Raw genomic sequence first — 19988 nt, 5'->3', positions numbered from 1 at the left:
AGACATGGGTTCGCTTTCAAGCCTCTCCCTCAACACTTGGAAATCCTCCAGCGTTCTCTAAGGTTAAAGGAAGTTCTGCTTTGGAGATCTGTTAGGACTTGCTCTCTGCTCCTCCTCATCTTCAATAGTGGAAATTTTCTGCAAGGATTCCAGCATTAGCATGGCTTCTGAGGTGACTGCAGAATCTGAGTTGGTGTCTTCTGACATAGAACCTGTTAAGGTATCTCGCAGAGTCATTACTGACAGAAATGAAAGGAACACTTTGGAGGACGAGCCAAACACTGAGGTCACTTGTGATGAGAAATTGGGTAGACTGCTGGACTTGGATGATTCATCCATTTCAGTGGCACTTCTGATGCACTGAATTGATGAACACATCTGTTGCAGAACAGGTCCTACCTTTGATTTCAGACTTAAGAGGTTGGATGTGGAAGATGATGAGTCATACTCAACTGGACCAATGCCTTCAGCAGATTTGAGTGTTCTCAGTTGACTCTCATTGTCTATAGGTTCTATTCTGACTGTTGGCATCGAAGCACATACACCCATTGCTCTCTGTCTAATATTTAGCCCATCTGTGGATGTAGTAGGTGCCACACTGCACACAGGAACAGATAAAGACGTAGATGTAGGGATACCATGTCCATGCGAAGAATTATGTTCATCTATATTAGCTTGGCATTCACTCTGGATCTCAGATTCAGAATCACCACCACCTATCTGAAAAACGACCATTGGACTCGATGATTGCTCTGTGGCTGCCTCCTCCATGTATGGTATTGCATCTGGCTTGATTTTCTGCAGCCAATTTTCGACAGATTGGTGGAGGTCAGAGGGCGTTGGATTGAAAGCCGGCATTGAAATACTCTCGCTCAATTCTAATGTTTGTTTTGGTGATAGTATCCTTTTCTCACTCATGGTTTTTTGCTTGGTTGTCAATGCATTTTTCTTTGTTGGTAGTCTTGCAGTTCTACTCTCATGCGTATGTACATTGTGTACATTATCTCTAAGAGTTCTTTGACTCATATTCAGTTGCCTCTTAGATGACATCTCTTTCAGATTTTCAACATTACGCGATCCAACCTGTTTCTTTTTTGGTGTCATTTCATCCCTAGTTGATTTCTTCTTTGTTTGAACATTTTCTATTCCCTTACCGCTATGATCATTTCTGTTACTTTCTGATGTCCTTCCACTCTTTGAAGACCGTGCCAGGCTTTCCTTTTGTTTTTTATCTGAACTAGTTACTGAAGGAGACATTTGCTTCCCAGTAGGTTTTGCTCTCTTCCTTTTCTTTTCACCTTGAACAACATTGTATTTTTTTTCCTTAGGTGGAGATTCATTTTGAGAGTCTGCTACAGTCTGGGCCTCATTGTCAGTGGGTGCCTTTGGTTCAGATGACAAAGACAATATCTCTTCTTTCTGCTTGTGTAGTGAGTCAGTAATGGATGATGGCCGGGTAAAATCAACATCACAATCATTGCTAGATGAATGTTGCCCTGAGTCACATGATGCCGGTTTATTCTGTGGGACTGCAGAATAGCTGTCAAAGCAACCCTGCCTTTCATAAATGTGCATCACAGTCTCTGTAACCTCCATTCCATCATTTTGTATCTCTAGTACCTCTGCTGTCCCTGACGACCTGATGGAGGAGTGAGACCCTTTATTGCTAACCCCAGCAGGTGTGGTTTTGCGGGGCTTTGGGACTGGCCTACTGCTGCTGCTCTGTCTGACCACACAGTACCCCTCAGTGAGCTCACCATCAGCAGTCCTCTCTGTATAGGAATACTGGCCCAGCGTGCTGGCTTCCACCCCTGACTCTGTCACCGTCTTCACACTCTCTACAGATGCTTTCTTTTTGATGTGTCGAGGACCTGGAGTTGGGTTTCGCCACAAACTTGATTTGGGTGTTTCCGAAGCTGTGGAACTGAAGCTCTCAGATTCTCTCTTGTCAATGAAGCCAACACCCTTCCCGATTATTGTGGCATGGTTCTCTTGTTTGGTTTCATCCTCACTAATACCAGGGTTGTCTTGAGCCATGGAATCGCGTGAGTCAGGGGAACGTTTGCCTCGGGAACCTTTGCCTGACCTAGACTTTGAGGCACAAACTGTCCTCTGACTAAGGCTGATGCGGCTGAGTGTGGTAGTCCAGTGGAGCATCTCTTCCTCCTTTATGGTCAGACGAACTTTCATCTCCACGGTCATGCTCCCATCTTGGTTCACACGGAAGGACTTCTCAATGTCGTCGTCTTGAGGAACAATGCAAGAATTACATCTGTTCTCTGTTCCAAAATGTTCAGAGTTGTCCATATCAATGGATCTATGGCGTGGGTTGCCTTCGGTTTCAAATGATCTGTTGTGATGATGTTGGTGACCATCAGTGCTTCCATTCAGAGACTTGTTGATCTGGTTGACAATGTGTCTTTCTGATGATAATGAAAAATTCCTTGAGGCTCTTCCACTGGATGAAGATTTTGTTTTCTCTTTAATTGCAGATGTATGATATGAGGTTATTCCATGAGAGGAAAGGAGGAAATGAGAGATAAAGAGTGGGGTTAGTGAAAGAGACCATCATTCAGACCTCCCAAATCATGGAAGTATCAGTCATTGTATTATTGTGTGTACAGTATACTGCTTCATTTAAATATAGGTAGCACTGAATAATTAACACTTACGAGCTAGAGGTTGCATCCTGATTGGCTCTGCAGCTTCTGAGTTCACTGACTGTGCCATCTGACCCGTTCTATTAAAGTTGTAGCTTCCTAATCTGAAGGGTTCACTGCCCGCTGCTACGATGATGCCAGAGCACAAGATTAGTGCAGCAAGGCCGTCGACCTGAAATGGACGGAAAAAGAAAATTGGTGTCAACAAGTCAAAGTTAATGGTGTCACTAGTTGATTTAAATGAGATTATTTATCCTACGTTTACTGTCGGCTACTGACTCTGAGAGCAATTTAACTCCTTATGACAAAGAATATTGGGCTTCAAAAGCACAGGCATCTTGTTCATAAAAAGGGGGGTCTTTAAAGAAAATTGCATTAAAACAGGGGCGTAACTATTTCTCCAGAAAAAGTGGAGATATAATTATGTTCTTTAAGAAGAAGCTTTTTTTTTCATTTTACAAAATGTTTAAAAATAGCGAAAACAGCAGATCAACAAGCTCACAATGTGTTGCTTTAGTTAACAATGCCTTACAATGCCTCACAATGTGACGTGTTCAAAGCTTTTTTTTTCTATTTTCACCATCATACAATGTAATAAAATAGGTTAAGTGGTTAAATCTTGACAAAAGAAAAAAGCCCCTCTTATATGGTTTTACGAATCTACCTTGACATAGTGAGCACCCCCTCTGGGAACAAGCATAATTATGCACAAACAAAATGCCAGTTTGTTTGCACTGAGGGACAGATGGATGGACAGAGCAATTATGGAGTGATGACACACCAAGGGGTAGATATGTTGATCACACCTATTAGCACAGTTGTTGTTGTTGTACTACTACTACTACTACTACTACTACTACTACTACTACTACTACTTGGAGTGATACATTGCATACTGTACTTGATTGATTTAGTTCCAAAACAAAGCACTCACAGAAAATGCATAGCCCAATGACTTTTTGTTGCTGATATTACAAAGCAGTATTGTTCATTTCTGATTTGAATTTACACAAAATACATCTCTGTAAACAGACAGACTGCATTTATATGGGGCTTTTTTAGTCTACTGTTCTGACCACTCAAAGTGTTTTTATGTGGTGGCAGCCATGCCAGGCGCCAACCTCCTTGTCAGGAGCAGTTAACAGTTAGGTTAGGAGGTGGTGTCTTGCTCAAGGACACTTTAACCACTTAACCCATTAAGATCTGAGGCCGATTCTACAAATGTCTTCTAAATCCTAACAGTTTTCTGAAAAACTTATATTTCTATATCAGTGGTTCTCAAACCTTTCCATGTCAAGGACCCCCACAATTATATGTATTTGGCCACCGACCCCCATCTCAAAATATTTTGTTCCAGGGACCCCCAGAAGCAAAGATTTGAGTTAAAAATGTTCGCTTTAAAAATATATATATTCAAGGATTTTCACACATTTTCATATATATATATATATATATATATATATATATATATATATAGAGAGAGAGAGAGAGAGAGAGAGAGAGAGAGAGAGAGAGAGAGAGAGAGAGAGAGAGAGAGAGATACAATAATATGTCCAAAATACAGGCACTAGATTGAAAGTGGTTCATGCAATGTTAGGAAGAGCTGGGATCTTTTAAATAAACTCTTCATACAAATTGAAGAGCGAACAAGACATTTTCTGGTTAATAGTTTATACTTTTAACAGATATTTGTCCCACATGACTCCATTATGATCAGTTTGGGCCTTTTATCATCATGTCAGTTAACATATGACATACTTACTCTTCTGCCATCAGCAGAATAGAGTTTCAGCACAGGAAACTGCATGGTCTGGGAAAGGTAATCCAACAAGGCATCAAATGTCGGCGCAGTCCTTCTCTGCAACACAATTGTTCGCTGGATGGTGGGTTCCTTGTTCTTGATGACTACAAGCCTCTTTGGTGTACGCGCCGCTTGCTTCGCATTGATTCTCCCAATCCTGCTGGTGCCTTCATTCCTTCTGCCAAACTGACCAAATGTGGGTCCCTTCCTTCCCCGTCGGCCCAAGCTGTCAGACCTGGTGGTATCCCATGGTATCTGTTGCCGATTGACCTCGTCCAGGTTCAGAGCCTTGACCCGTCTCCGATCAGAACACACATATAGTCCCGCATCGCGTAAATCCTCTAGACCCTTGAGTTGGTGGGTCCCACGAGGTGTAGTGATGGTCCTTACGCCAAATGGCAGAGGCACTTTCTTGGACAGATTATCCAACAGGGCATCGAATGTCTTGAAGGTGCGGGCAGTGATGACCATGCGATGCCCGCCAAATTTGGTGTCCCCGCTTTTGTAGAAGCATACTCGTTTGGAGGCAGAGGGATCGGAGGTGGGTTGCAGGGTTCTGGAGGCCAGAGTCTCCACACTCCCAGAGGACATGCGCTGGGCGGCTGGCTCTTCGGGCGACACGTTACTCATGTTGTCCAGGGGCTGGCTAGAGAGAAACCAGAGAGAGAATGAGAGAGAAATCATGGAGGGTGTACAATTGTGTAAGCTGGCCAGTCCTCATACAGAAATTATTTATATTGCTTTAATGTACTGTATGCCTGGCTTAAGCTTTTTGATCAATAGTATCCTACAGGAGAAAGAGAGCAAAACTAAAAGATCTATATTTAATTAAATTCTATAAAGGTTTTTCTTTAAGCAGTCTTACTATGTAATACTTATATTAATACTTATTAATACTACTATATTAACACTACTGTAACACTTTCCTTTATTAAGATGAAATGCCTTTCTGCACTTATGTGAATTCTGTGAATTATGAGGAATATACTGCAATTTAATTTCCAAGGTGCATGTGCATGTTTGTATTATGTATACTCGCATGGGCATGTCATTGCATGTTACCGCATGTGCATGTATGTAACGGTCTGTAGTTGCTACTCCGGTTTTTGCTTAGCTAGCTTTACATGGGTACATCATTAATGCATGAAGTCTGTTATTCTGTGGGTGTTCAGGAGGGGTGGGAGCGGCCAGTTTCAGGAGAGCTTTTGTTTTGTTTTTGTTCTGTCAAGTTTGTTTGTCCTGTTTATGTATAGTATGCATGGATGTACTTATTGTATTGTTTTGTCTATTGTACTGCCTGTATTTTTGTCATAAGGACCCTCTCGAAAACGAGATGACACATCTCAAGGGGTTATCCTTCTAATAAAGGTACTATATTATTAATGAAATAATAATCTGAGTGGATACACAATAAATGTTTTCTTTTTGCAAAGAGAACTAGCCCATAAGATTTGTTGCAATATGAAAAACAAACTGAAATGAGACGTAATACTGTTGTGAACATATACAATATGGGAAAAGCAATGAAAAAAACAACATTAATTCCTGCCACAGTGACTGGTGGCACAGCACTGCTGTGGTTTACATTATCTTTCACAGAATCTATCTAATCACCCCAAAACGTGTGGGCAATTACTAAGTTCTTCTGGAGTCACCCCATGATACCTTTTAATGGGAGAAGCATCTGGCAAATGCTAAATGCTTCTATAAACAAAGTACTTTTCATCACCCACTGGCTCACCCAACATGACAACGATTATACACATTATACCAATGTTGTCTGATTAGCCATGATTAAGTTAAATGAGCATTCATGGTAAACTGAATAATGAATGCATTCATCCAACAGCATCTTTGTACTTCCATTGATACAAAACTACCTCTGTGGCCCAGATGATCCTTTAAAAATTATTATTTTGGTAGTCATATATGGATAGCTACAGAAATAGTTTATTTGTTTTTCTATAGTTTAACCCTGTAGCCTACTATTAAATGAATGACTGACAAAATAATGACTGAGTGTGTAACTGCTAGTGGCAAACACAGCTTTGCCATCTCTTATGGCTACATAATGTAGTGGCATATGTCAAAGTGGTACACTACATAGGCTAATCTACACACTGTAACAAGACTGTAACAAAAAAAGTAAAACAGCAGATCTAAGTAACAGCTAAATAAAAAAAAGTGTTCACGACTTTCTTTCTGTTCTGGCCCCACAGTGGTGGAATGAACTTCCCACTGATGTCAGGACAGCAGAGTCACTCACTGCCCATCTTTCGCCGCAGGCTGAAAACCCACCTCTTCAGGAAACACTACCCTTCCTCTTTGCCTGGCCTACTTGTTGTTAACTAGTTGTATGAACTCTTGTTTTGTTGTTGTATTGTTTTATTGGATCTTGTTTAGTCGATACACTTATTTGTTTTAGCTCATTTGATCATTTGATTTTGCTATTTTGTCTCATCTGTTTAAGAAAGTATGTAGCTGATATATTGCACTTTTACCTTAGCGCTAGGTATACTCTTGGTTGCTTGTTTTTGCAGAAAATGCACTTAAGACTTCTGGTGATTAGTAGTTTCGTTCCCTACCTATGTTGAATGCACTTATTGTAAGTCGCTTTGGATAAAAGCGTCTGCTAAATGACTGTAATGTAATGTAATGTTTTATTGTAACAATCTGTATCTGTAACAAGATATCTCTTGTATCTCAAACAGAGCAATGTCTCAAACCAGATATGTCCATATCTTGCATGCTTTAAAAGACTATATACTATAAAATATACTGTATATAGAGAGAGCTGTTATAAGAGATGAGTCAACTTGAAATGCCATTGATCTACACACCGAACAGAAGCACGCTACCTATAAGTATTGAAATTAGTTATGATTTAAACAGGAACTAAATAAAATGTTGGATTGGCAAACAAAATTATATAGATAATGTATATATAAATTAATACACTTACCGTATTTTGTATTTTCCATTAATTTTGAAGGCCAAAATGCCATAACGGAGGGCATCTGCTACTCTAGGTAGCAGTCGTAAAAGCTGCTCAGTGGCAATCGCCAGGCTATTTCGGGACAAGTAACATCATGGCCAATTTGCTTAATCTTTTGCTGAGTTAATCAGCATATCGTGTAGTGGTAAATAAAGTGTGGGAAAGAACCCAACAGGAATGGACAACAACTGGCAGGCAACATCAGTGTACTGTACTTCAAGTGCATCAAATATATTTGATGGCATTCTTGGATGGTATTATATTGTAAATAAAAATGAAATATATAAAGCACATTTGATTCACAAAATTGCATTTTTGTATTAGTATATACCCCAGTCCATCTACATAAAAGCCATTTGTTCCAAAAGGGTTTTACTGTATGCAACAAATATAATGTAAAAACGAATCTAGCTCGAATTGTCAATTCATGATTTGAACTGAATGCGAGAGAGGAAAAAGCCAAGAATTAGTCATTGAGACTGACTGTGCAAATGAGTGATTGAAGCATATTACACTCAATACACTGGTTAAATTAATTGACATTTCCCCACCTACTCTATCTAGATATCACGAGTTGGTAGCACAGTTTCTATTTGACCAGCAGCCTCTTAATCAGATTTGAGGAGCCTTGGCCTAATAGGGATTAGGTGAAAGGTTTGACACACTTGCTGACAGCATGAGATACAGCAGAACAAGACCTTAAGGGAGCACTTTTGCCTCACGAGTAGGTATTGTAATGAATCCTCTCCTCTATGTTTCAGATGTTACAACATTGTCATATTTATAGCAGCCGTCAAGAGTTACTTGATAATATATACCAGACTGGACACGCTGCAGTCTTCACAATACAATAATGTGAAATAAAACAAAGCATATAAGAGCTGAACGTAGTAGACTTGTGATTTGCTTAGAGACGGTAATGATTGCATCGTATAGGATGTGAGATGAACTCTCACCCAATGATGATGACTAGACCGTGCCGCTTGCTTTACCAACTCCCCCTGACCTGACCTGACTTAATTCCTTCTGTCACATGTTTCGAGGTTTATGTCCTTCAGCACGGAGATGGGTTGGCAGGGGGATTGAGGGATTGGTTCACTCAAAGTTCACGTAGGGTGGCACGAAAGTGTCCTAGGGCTTTGTTTATTTCCATTTTGATTATGGACAGTAAGGTTTGCATATAAATATAAGTATATAAGTTTAAGTTGTCTGTCTGGGTGTTATTTGTCCAGTCTGAATGAACATCAAAACTACATGAGTTCTGAAATTTCACAAAATATACTTCTGGTCCAGCCAGAGCTATGCTCCATCCTCTTCTTCTTTATTGTTGTCCATCTAATCTTCAAAAAAAATGTTTTAACCCTTTTTCTCCCCAAATTAGTCGTTATGCCAATTAATTTCTCCCCACACACATTTCTGTGTTGTCAATGCGCCCCAGCCCGTAGGGTAACGTGCAGTGAGAAATATCACCCTCCCCACCCGGCTTCCCTCCCCCCAACACAGGCCAATTGTGTTCGTATAGACGCTCGACAAAGCTGGATGCTCAGTGGTGGATTCGAACCCCCAGCCTCCGTGGTGGTGGGTGGGCAATTTGCCACTGCGCCACGCGAGCGCCTAGTAATCTGTCCTTCATGATTGTGAGCCCATCCTTGTAAATAAGATTTTATTTTTAAGTGATAAAGACTTGCCTGCAATTTCCCCTTTAGATAGGCTATAGCACTGTTTCTCAACATCAGTTCCGGTGACCAGCAGGGGTCTAAATGGAACCTTAGGGTTCTGTAACTCTGAGAGTGTACAAATGGACAAAATGAACCCGTGAGGGTCTCAGAGTTAAATAAACACTGATGGTTTTACAATGTAGACTGGGTTCCAGAGATAAAAAATAACTGTACCAAATGGGGGTCTGGGGTCCTAATGCATGTCAAACTGGGGGTCCTTGAATTGAAAAAAGGTTGAGAAGCACTGGGCTTTAGCACAACTCCCCAAAAAGGCAAAGCATCTGAGCAGGTAGAGAGAGAACAAAACCCTTCCAATACAGACAGAGCACTTGAGTGCAAAAGGTCACGAACTTCATCCCCTGCTGCACGAATTTGTGTAATTGCCAAAGGCCTATTCAGTCGGTCTTGTCTTTCACAGTATCGATTCAATGCACGTATGTCTTTGAATTTTGATTGATTGAATACGTTATCAACATGTTGATCACTTCATTTGAGTACATAAAATGTACTCAATTCATCAACAAGACATTAGAATACATAATTAGTTACTCATGGGTGGCACATACAATTTGTATACTGTTTACTCTCAAAAGTTATAATGACAAGCCAACACCCATATCAAAACAACATGTACTGTAAATACAAATAAAGAATTGTTTATGCACAAGTAGGCTATGGTGCACATTTACAATAATGAGGTTTAGGTAAAGTGAAGATGCAAGTTATAAATATACAGTATAATGAGTTGTGGCTTTGCAACTCAGCTACTACACAAATGCTTTTTACTCGTTGTCAACCGTCCGTTACAGACACAGATATAACATTGACAAACAATTCAGATACACACTGAGGCATTTAAATCAAATCCTCTCCGTTTTAACCAAACTATATAAGACACAATATTTAAATTAAACCACATTACACATCAAGCTTGATTTGTAAATATGTGCTTTAGTGTATAGCAGGTGGCTTGAAGAAGACAAACGCTCAATCCAGGATTATCACTGTCCCACTGATGCCATCTAATGACAATTTGTGGTATTGTTTATTTTTTAATAAAAGTTATAAGCTTTTCCCCCTGTCAGTTCCAGTAACATCATAGAAATATACAGATAGATAGTGAACTTGGGAGACAAAGGTTAGAAGGAGAATTATAATACACACGCGCACGTGCACGCACTCACGCATGCATGCACACACACACACACACACACACACACACACACACACACACACACACACACACACACACACACACACACACACACACACACACACACACACACACACACACACTGTTGTTACCTGTCACGTGGTTCTCACATGGGGTCTGGGGGGGTTGAGGGGGGGGGGGGTTTAACCACACAAACCTTGTTTGGAGGTTCCAGTCCTGGCACAAAATATTTTCAGAAGGGGGTCCGCGGCCAAATACATATACATTTGAGGGGGGGGTCCTTCACACTATTATCCTTTTAACAATCATTGTAAAATTGTACAACTGCACTGTTTACAAACTGTTAATAAAGCATTCAATCAATCAATCAATCAAAACAAGTTTGAGAACAACCAAGTTGGACTCATCTGGAGCAATGCTAAACATCGACAGTAGGTGGCGTTAATACTCCACAACCCGCCCATAGAGGTGTGCTGTAGATGGTAGGCTGCAGTGAGTATTACAGTCCGCTAGGGGCTGCAGTGAGTATTACAGTCCGCTAGGGGCTGCAGTGAGTATTACAGGCCGCTAGGCGGACGCCGTTGTGTGTATGTAGTGGACGGCGGTGTGTTTAGTGAGTGTGTGGCCTCTTTTGTCATCAGCTTTTTATTTCTCGTCGACCCATTTATTTTTTACGGTTCCTGCAGATCGGCCAACATGGGCAAAAAGGAAGAAGAGGAGATCATCAGAATTGCCAAGAAAATGGACAAAATGGCCCAGAAGAAAAGCGGGGTGAGATGAATGGACGCTCGTTGCATGGCTACACGTTAGCTATGCTACGTTGTTAGCATTAGCTCTTCACTAGCCTGGCGATGTTAGCCTAACATGTCAACAAATCAAACCCATCCGGACCAGTAGCACCACATTACAAACACGTCTCTGCACCGTCCAAAAATAACCGGATCCAACTCATCTGAAACTAGCCTCATGCTAACCTTAGCTTCTAAACCTGCTCAGACTGGTGATCAATTTTGTCATTTTGCCTGACTAGCTTACCGGCTTCTTTGTGTTTTTAGTTGAGCTAAATACATCTGTTGAAATAATGTCTAAGTCATGTTTTTGGCATTCTGGTGATGCATTCTGTGAGCATTTTGTTGATATTGCAACGAAAGAGTTAACATTAGCGTAGCCGCACGAGAACGATAATTAGCCAGTTAGCTGCCTATGCTAATGGCAAACCTAAACATTGGATTGTTGTTGTTGTTTGCGTTTTAACGCGCGTTCCTGGCAGCAAGTTGGACTAAACACTGTGATTCATTCTCTGTCAAATTCCAGAGTGATCTGTCATCAAACAAGACTGATAGGCCAGTGTTTATTAGTAACAGAATTGTATTTATATAAGTTTGTGTTTGGGGAGCCTATGTTGTGCTGAAGGATACAGGATAGGTAGGCACTAGGGACATCTAGGAACCTCGATGTAAAACTGGTATTAGTATTTTGTCCAAAATTGTATTTAAGTAATGCAAAGTATGCATGATGTGAACATACACAGTACATCATTATCAGACTTAATTTTATCCTGCAACTTCTTGATTATGACCCAAAATGACTGGATATACAGGTTTTGTAGCAATTGTAGAAATAGCTTCTTCGATCTGGCAGAGTCGGGTTAGAAATATTAGACCTTAATTGACAAATGTTTAAGCATGTTCTAATCATGTATGCTTTACTTACAAACATTTTCCAAATATTTAGTCTTTTAACATTTTTGGAGGAAAATAGCCAATTTAACACCGGGGTGCCCACTCTTCCCTGGTGCCCACCTATCCTGTTGCCGTACTGAATATCCACTGAAGTTGGTGCTAGAAGAACCATGAGGTTACCAAAATCAGTCGAGTTCATCCTGCAATCTGTATAGATTATGAGGTGTCTTGCGTGCCTTGTGATAGTGGCTCTAGAGTAAATGCAGGGGTCACTGATATTGTTGGGGTTAATCCTCTGGTGAGCATGAATGCACTCAGCTAGTTGCATGGCAAGCCTCCCTTCCGAATGTGTGTGCAAATGAGAATTTCTGCTAAAGGAGCTAATGGTGGAAAGGCACCCAAATCAGTAGGATTCATCTTCTGGGTGAAGTAAGACGATCAGAGATCTCCTCCTACTGATGGGTCTGGTGATATCTGCATTCAATGAAATGGATAAAACTGATTGGAAACTATTTAGAAATTTAAGACGACAGTATCACAGAACTAATGCAAAGTCTTTAAGGTTGTCCTTCATATTATGGGCCGTATCAGGATTTTTGTTCAAAGTAGTGGGCGTTTGTTGTTGGCCCTGGTTTTCTCTGCCGTCCAAGCCCATTCAATAAATTTAGATTTCCCCAGAAGTATTAGTAGATCTCTGTTGATTATCTGGCTATGTGGTGCAAACCTCTGGGTAGTATGACAGTAAATTATTAATTGGTGAACTGATTGACGTCCTTAGAGCCCTGCTGCTAGTTGAAAAGCTTAGATTAAACTCCTGTTGTTTCAATGTTGATCAAAAACAATAATTGTAAACGTGAGCAATCTGAATTAATCTAGATAGGTATGTAATACTGGCGTACACGATCTAGTTTCTAGTACATACATTCAGTGAGGAGTGTATTAAACCATTTCCCCCCCTGCAGTCTGGGGCTTTGGACCTATTGAAGGAGCTGCGATGTATCCCCATGAGTCTGGAATTACTTCAGGTATCTTTGCACGTTCCTTCTCTTGAATCTTGATTGCACAGTTTTGAAGTGTCGATGTACTGAAGTCTTTCTCCAGTCCACTAGAATTGGGATGTCTGTCAATGCCATCCGCAAGCAGAGCACAGATGATGAGGTGACGTCCCTAGCCAAGGCCTTGATCAAATCATGGAAGAAGCTTTTAGGTAATTCCTTTATTATTGTCATTATTACTAGTGTCCTCTGTCTGTCTTTGGCTGATTGTAATGCTGCTTGCTTTCCCCCCACTCACTGTAGTACATCAAAGCAAACAGTGTGTATTTGATAATACTCACATAGCAATTTCTCACTCTTCAAGTGGCCATCTCACTTGGGCAAGCGCTTTGTTTTGTTGAGCTTTTTTTGTTTCTTTTTTTTTGACACCGTGTTTCCTCTGCATGCCAGATGAGCCTGGAGGTGGAGACAAATCTTCAGAGGAGAAGAGGAAAGAGCCGTCAACACCTGCCTCTCCCTCGCAGGGAAGCCCAGAGCCGAAAGAGGAAAGGTGAAGGAAACAAAATGCATATAGTTGTTGTTCAGCAGAACACTATCTAGGGATTCTCCCTAAAAGTCAATGGGCTTCATTCTCAAAGCGGGGGTACTCACAGATTTTGTACGAGTGTTTCCACATGCAGAGTCTGATTCATTATTATTTGTACTACATTTTGTTGCATCAAGTACACTAAAATCTCATGTCTGTCAGCTTTATTGCATCCTAGTTAGTGGGTAGATAGTCGAATCTCCTAGTTACACTAACATTGTCTAGTCAACATAGTTTTGTTGTCATTGGGGAGATTTCTTTCTTTTTTTAATATATATTTGTCTCCGCCAGGCCGAAAGGCATGGCAAGAGAGTATGTTTTACCCTCCGTCTGTCCGATCGTCCGTGTGTGTGTGTGTGTGTGTGTCCTGTCCGTGTGTTACCAGCTAATCTCTGGCACTGTTGGCCCGGTCGATGCGAAACTGTGCACACACACTCCCTGGATGCCAATTCAGAACCTCTGCCTCAAATTTCACATGGGCCTGTTATAGCGCCACCTGGAGGCCGATTTGTGCAAAACCCATTTTTTTACATTACTCCTACAGATTTTATCCAAACGTCATGCAAATCGATACACAGTATCTCTATAGTCATGTGATCAACACGAATCTGTCCGATTTCTCATATTCCATCCTCATTGGCTAAGGTTCGCTTCCAAAATTTGCAAAACTTTGGTCCGTTTTGAACAAAATGCCTCAAATCATGAGCGCAGCTTGCGATTTGCGTGAAATTTCACAAACACATTCCCACTAGGCCAAGGAAGAAATGCCACCCTTTTTCACATTGGCCTGTTATAGCGCCACCAGCAGGTCTAATTTAGCAAAACACATTTTTGGAACAAAATGCCTCAAATCATGAATGCAGTGTCCGATTGCCGTGAATGACCTAAGAATAACTGGCACCTTTTTCACATTGGCCTATTATAGCGCCACCAGGAGGCCACAATAACGTACCTGACCTGGCGGAGACCTGTGCTCCGAGGAGCACTTTCTAGTTTTGGGAATGTTTTTTGTCTGTATTGATAGTGAGAATGGAATAGAGATGGGAAATGCGGAAAGATAGTAACCGGACGGGAATCAAACCACTGCTATCGGGTCACCCCATTGGGGAGTTTTCTAAAGTTCGCAACGACACGCAGTGTCTGTTCCACACAGTGCCATGCTGACTATACAGAGAGTGGGAGAGGCAAAGAGAACAAGAGATATACACGTACATGGAGGAAGACACCACTTGTTTGGCATAACATCGTCAAACAGTATTATTAGGGCATGCCTCCTGACAGAGATCTACACTCTGCTTACAGCGTAAACTTGAGTACTGCACACAAGCTCATAAGGCGTTGCCAGCTTTTTGTGTACTTTAGAGAGACAAATCGTACCAGCGTACTTTGATGTCAAAATGCGTACCTGGAACGCAAAATGCATACCGGTTGACAGGTTGTACACTCTTGAGTTAAGAATCAATTTTATTGTTGCATCACAGGTTTACAGGTGAAAAGAAGTGGGTGAAATAACATGTTGTGCAGTGTGCAATGTAGATTGGAGTCCCAGAGATTAATAAAATCACAACAAGTGGCCTAATGCATATCAAACTGGAGGTCCATGAAGTTAAAAAGGTTGAGAACCAGTGCTGTAGAGTGATATTGCCAGCTAAGAAGTTCTCTCAATGTTCCTTCAACAGCTCGAACAGTAACTCAAGCAGCAAGAGTGAGCCTGCAGACGTTCCAACCAACACACTCATCTCCACTTTTCCCCGCGCACCAACCACCTCAGACTCTGTTAGGATCAAGTGCAGAGAGCTGCTGTGCGCTGCACTGCAAACAGGAGGTAATCCCATTATTAGAATATGGAACAGCCAGTGCTGTCAACACAGAGAATGGGTTTCTGATTTGTGCTTGTTAATTCTAGGCTTAATGTTTGCTTTATTTTATACATGTTTAAAAATACATGCATGCACACACAGATAGACACACACACTTTTTCATCCCTTTCTCTCATCCTGTTTTGTTTCAGAAGACCATCTTGCTATTGGTGCTGACTGTGACGAACTTGGGGCACAAATCGAAGAATATATCCTGTTGAACGTTTGCACTCTGTTGACCACAGCGTATAAGAAACGGGACATGATTCTTTAGGATTATGCTTTTTTGCCATTTATGATAGTTCTGAGATTTTGTTTGTGGATACCTAATTTATTTAAACAATTTCTATCTTCTAGCTTTGTATTAGGGATTGGCATGAATAGTTGAATAAGCCGGTGTGGAACAGGTGTTGACTACCAGTTGGCGGTTAATGGTATCTGCTGTTTAGATTAAGTTGAAATGTCTATTTTGTGATATCGGGCTAATCACATAATGTCATGGTGCTCTAAATCTAGCCCATTGTCTGCATGGAAAAAAGTTGACTAAAAGATATTTGAAATATTTCAGCTTATGTGAAAATTATGGACACATTTAGTTATGCTTGGCCTTGTTATTTACATTTGTAGTATTCCAAATGCCTTTGATTCTGATCGCCATTAAGAACCATAACCCGTCATTGTCTTATGGCAGTGGCCAAAGTGTTGGGTTGTAATTTGAGAGCGATTTATTCACATGCTACAGATTGTTTCTGCAATGTGGAGATCTGTTGCATGTTGTGTGTGAATAAATTCGTCATTATGTCCTGATGAAGACTTCTGGGTTGAAATGTTGAGTCATTGAACAAGTAGGTGTATATTATAAGCAATTATGCGCATTTGTATCTTAGTTTTTAACTTTTTGCTGTAGCCAGCACCTCACCAATATAGATTGTGCACCCTGCCTCCTCCTTTTTACATTGCTCTCACATGGCACTTGCTGGATGTATGCCGGGTGTTCTAAAAATAAACTAGGAATGTGATGTGCAACTAGTCGACTGGATTTGAAAATAATCTAAACTATATTAATCGCCTACTGGTTTTAAAAGTTTTATTGAATGCCCATCCCTAATTTGTATGTCTCTCTAGGTGCTGCATCGCCAGTAATACATAGCATTCAACAGTATTGCTTAGTAATAGTTGTTTTTAAAGCTTAAAACTTCCTTGACTTGCCATCACTCATCTTCCAAGAGTTCAAGTGCACCGACATGAAGTTCAAGAACCGAGTGCGGAGCCGCATATCCAACCTGAAGGACGTGAAAAACCCCAACCTGAGGAGGACTGTGCTGTGTGGGAACGTGTCCCCCGAGCGCATGGCCAGGATGACCGCAGAGGTTGGTTACATGGATTAAAGTTCTCAGTCGTCACGACTGATTACAGTCATTTGTGTTCCAAAAAAAAAGTAAACAATTTTGAAGTTGCCTTTTAAACTATTTCAAGATGTCTGTTTGGGTAGATAACTTGTCATAAGCATTTACAATCATTCATTGTGTACTTTATTACATTGTTTTACCACAATGATGGTGTATTAAATAAATGGAATAATGAACAGATTCTTAGAATAATTGATTATGAAAATTGTTGTTAAACTGCTGCCCTGTAACATTCAAACTTTAATATCATCACCAATCATGGATCTGGAAGACATAGCTACTTGTCCCCGATCTCTACCCGTACAGCATATTATGTTCACCCATATCATTGCGCACAAATTCATGCGTTTTGTGTTCAGGAGATTTTTTTTTGCTGTAAAACCATCACAGTTGGATTTCCCTCATAACCATTGGCAAAACACTCGGCTGCCTCAAAACGTCAAAAGTATTGATGTTTTCAACCTCTTTTAGAATATGTGGTGGTGTTTCTCTCCTAAATTTGTTTTGGCTCAATGGGAAGTTTATTTTCCTTTTCACATAGCTGATCACATCTACCCCGTTGTGTTGGTCAAATGATGGCATTCCGTGTTATTGTTGGCCCCCCTCTGTTCTTGCAGGAAATGGCCAGCGATGAGCTGAGAGAGATGAGAAAGAACTTGACCAAAGAGGCTGTCAGGGACCACCAGTTGTCCACCACCGGAGGCACACAGTCGGATATGTTTACTTGTGGCAAGTGCAAGGGGAAGAAGTGCAGCTATTCACAGGTATGAGGATTTCACCTTACAGTGATTTTCAACCCTTGTCATTTCATGGAGCCCCAGTTTTATATGAATTTGATCAGGGGGTGTATCCTAAAAAGTGGACGATTCGAATAGACAGTCGAACACTCCCCAGTCGATGGAGATAGTTTGTTTTTGATTTCTTCCCAATAGGGCATTAGCCTACTTCTAAAACATAATTTATGCTCCGTCGAGCGATGGTGTCGCTCGCCGAGAACGGCAGAGAGTAGCAGACCTACAAGCTCACATTGTGTCGTCGTGAGCTTGTAGTCTTTTGGTATGACTCGGCTTGGGATTGAACACTGGCCTCCCAATCTCAGGGCGGATACAGTCTAAACCACTAGGCCACTGAGCTGGTTACTGTATGAGTATAGTAGTAAAAAACAAAACGTCTAAAATCGTGCTAATCAGTTTGTGTGTATGTGATCGTCCCCAGGTTCAGACTCGCAGTGCTGATGAGCCCATGACCACATTCGTCTTCTGTAATGACTGCGGAAATAGATGGAAGGTATGTTGTTAATGCTAAGTATTGACATATTGTACTTGTCTATTTGGAGTGGGTGTTTGCTTGTAAGATTATAATTATAGTTATAAGCACTCATAAATACTCATAATGCTTTATAACGGTACTCATAACATATGCATGTATGTTGCATATGCATGCAACATTTTATAATGACTTATAAGGTCAAGTAATCATAATCATGATACTTCATATTTGCTGGTCACTTCTCATAGCTGTAATGCATTATAATTCACTTATAAGTGTTACCAGCCTATTTTTTATTTATTTGTATATATTTATTTCCGTCTTTTTCTCCAGTTCTGCTGAATGTACAAGCAACAACCTTGGAATTCAGAAGAGAAGCAAAATTCCCGGACCAGGAATCTGTCCATCTGCAACAGATTGGAACGTTTGTTTTATGTGGTACCTGGTGCACAAATTGCCATACAAATACACCACTGCTTTTATTATTTGAATATAATGTTCATAGATGCAGTCTGTTGTCGGGCCCCCCCCCCCCCCCCCCCCTCCGTTCAATTGTTCGATAGACGCAGTCCGTTGTTGGGTCCCGCCCCCCTCCGTTCAATTGTTCGATTATGTTTTTAGCTATGTTCGCTGTCGGATATATACGATCAATCTCGCCTCACCATTTCTTTTACCAACATTTTTTATATGTCGTTTTAACATTTTTTTGACAGAATTTACTCGCAGTTACTACCGTTTTGCTTTGCCCCCACTATGTTTTATTTAATTTCCCAATGAAATGTAATCATTTGATTAAATAGTAAAGAAAATGTCTTTCATCAGTCTCTCAAATTTATTGTGTGATCTATTCTGCTTATATTATAGCTAATTTTATGCATGAATCTTTGTTGGCGTTTATAAAACCAAACAAGCATCCCTTGTTTCAGTCTGAATTTTCGTTGGCCTTTTGCAATATGCTATTTACTGTGGGTACTGGTAAAAGATTTGCAGACCCAAGCTGTTCAGTTCTGAGTAGAATTGGTGGAATATGCATCACATGAATGTGAATATTCATTTTAATCTGAATAGGGACAACCGAGCACACCATTATCTGTTGTGTATTTTGCCAGGTGCAACCACTTGATCGTTGCTGTCGAGCAGAAACATATCTCCCTATTTCAACTTTAAAAAAATATATATATACAGTGTTATTGTCCTAACGGTACAATTGTGCTTATGTGATGAAGTCACTCGGGTCAGTAAAATTATTGTGCTTTATTTTAGAATCAAAATGCCCACAAATCATTATTTTCTTGGAGAGAAACAGAAAAAAGCTAAACCATATACTGTAAACATTCACATTATTTTTTTTAATGTATTATTTAGTAAACATACCGCAAAAATAACACATTTCATATAGGCTAGTAAACAAGAAGAAACAACATTTATAGGCAGTATTACTCCAAACCATTGGCTTAGATTGTGTTTGAGGTTGATCCACGTGATGTAACCATCAGCTCAAATTGCACATAGCAAGTAGAAAATGTACTCTATAGCCTATATCGTCACTGTCGGGCAGAAACCTGGTATCTTCATATTTCATCTTTTGATCTGTTTTATTTAATTCTTTAAATAAAAGCCCTATTTTGTACTCCGCTGTATGCCAATGGTGCGCAAAAGTAGGGAAAATAGCTCATCCACGAGCTCACAACACGTCACGATGTGGATCGGCTATTTTCTCTACAAAAACATTAGAAAATAACTACATTGGATGTATTGGAACTCTGATAATTTTTTTACCCCAATGTCCTGACAAGTAACGATTTTGGACATACAAGGTTCCCACCTGACAATGTTATAC

General features: G+C 40.5%; 2 protein-coding genes across 2 annotated transcripts in view; one reads left to right on the top strand and one right to left on the bottom strand.

Annotated features, from left to right (window-relative positions):
• Positions 1-5091, bottom strand: part of LOC308093408 (oxygen-regulated protein 1-like) — a gene marked incomplete at both ends in the record, with an annotated part of 9144 nt that extends 4053 nt beyond the window's left edge. Inside the window, 4 exons of the mRNA XM_080439744.1 lie at positions 99-212; positions 1506-2480; positions 2673-2832; positions 4423-5091. Coding sequence (XP_080295870.1) covers positions 99-212; positions 1506-2480; positions 2673-2832; positions 4423-5091 — 1918 coding nt within the window. The remainder of the gene's footprint in view (positions 1-98; positions 213-1505; positions 2481-2672; positions 2833-4422) is intronic.
• A 5836-nt stretch (positions 5092-10927) lies between these two features.
• On the top strand, positions 10928-18966 carry tcea1 (transcription elongation factor A (SII), 1). Its single transcript, XM_080440310.1, has 10 exons — positions 10928-11119; positions 12993-13055; positions 13132-13237; positions 13476-13575; positions 15291-15436; positions 15623-15679; positions 16686-16840; positions 17497-17643; positions 18095-18166; positions 18482-18966. Exons 1-10 carry the CDS (start codon positions 11045-11047, stop codon positions 18488-18490), a joined length of 930 nt encoding a protein of 309 aa, XP_080296436.1. The 5' UTR covers positions 10928-11044; the 3' UTR covers positions 18491-18966.
• The last annotated feature ends 1022 nt before the right edge of the window (positions 18967-19988 follow it).

Source organism: Gymnoscopelus braueri (genome assembly GCF_963280865.1).
Source record: "Gymnoscopelus braueri genome assembly, chromosome: 10".
NCBI lineage: Eukaryota > Metazoa > Chordata > Actinopteri > Myctophiformes > Myctophidae > Gymnoscopelus > Gymnoscopelus braueri.
The sequence above is the reverse complement of the archived record's forward strand: the minus strand, read 5'-3'. Positions and strand labels throughout refer to the sequence as shown.

What these genes read in the sequence shown, in the direction of transcription:
- tcea1 (XM_080440310.1), top strand. Translation starts at nt 11,045, where the DNA reads ATGGGCAAAAAGGAAGAAGAGGAGATCATCAGAATTGCCAAGAAAATG. An exon ending in TGGCCCAGAAGAAAAGCGGG is followed by an intron (nt 11,120 to 12,992) that starts GTGAGATGAATG and finishes CCCCCCCTGCAG; the next exon opens with TCTGGGGCTTTGGACCTATT. An exon ending in ATCATGGAAGAAGCTTTTAG is followed by an intron (nt 13,238 to 13,475) that starts GTAATTCCTTTA and finishes TCTGCATGCCAG; the next exon opens with ATGAGCCTGGAGGTGGAGAC.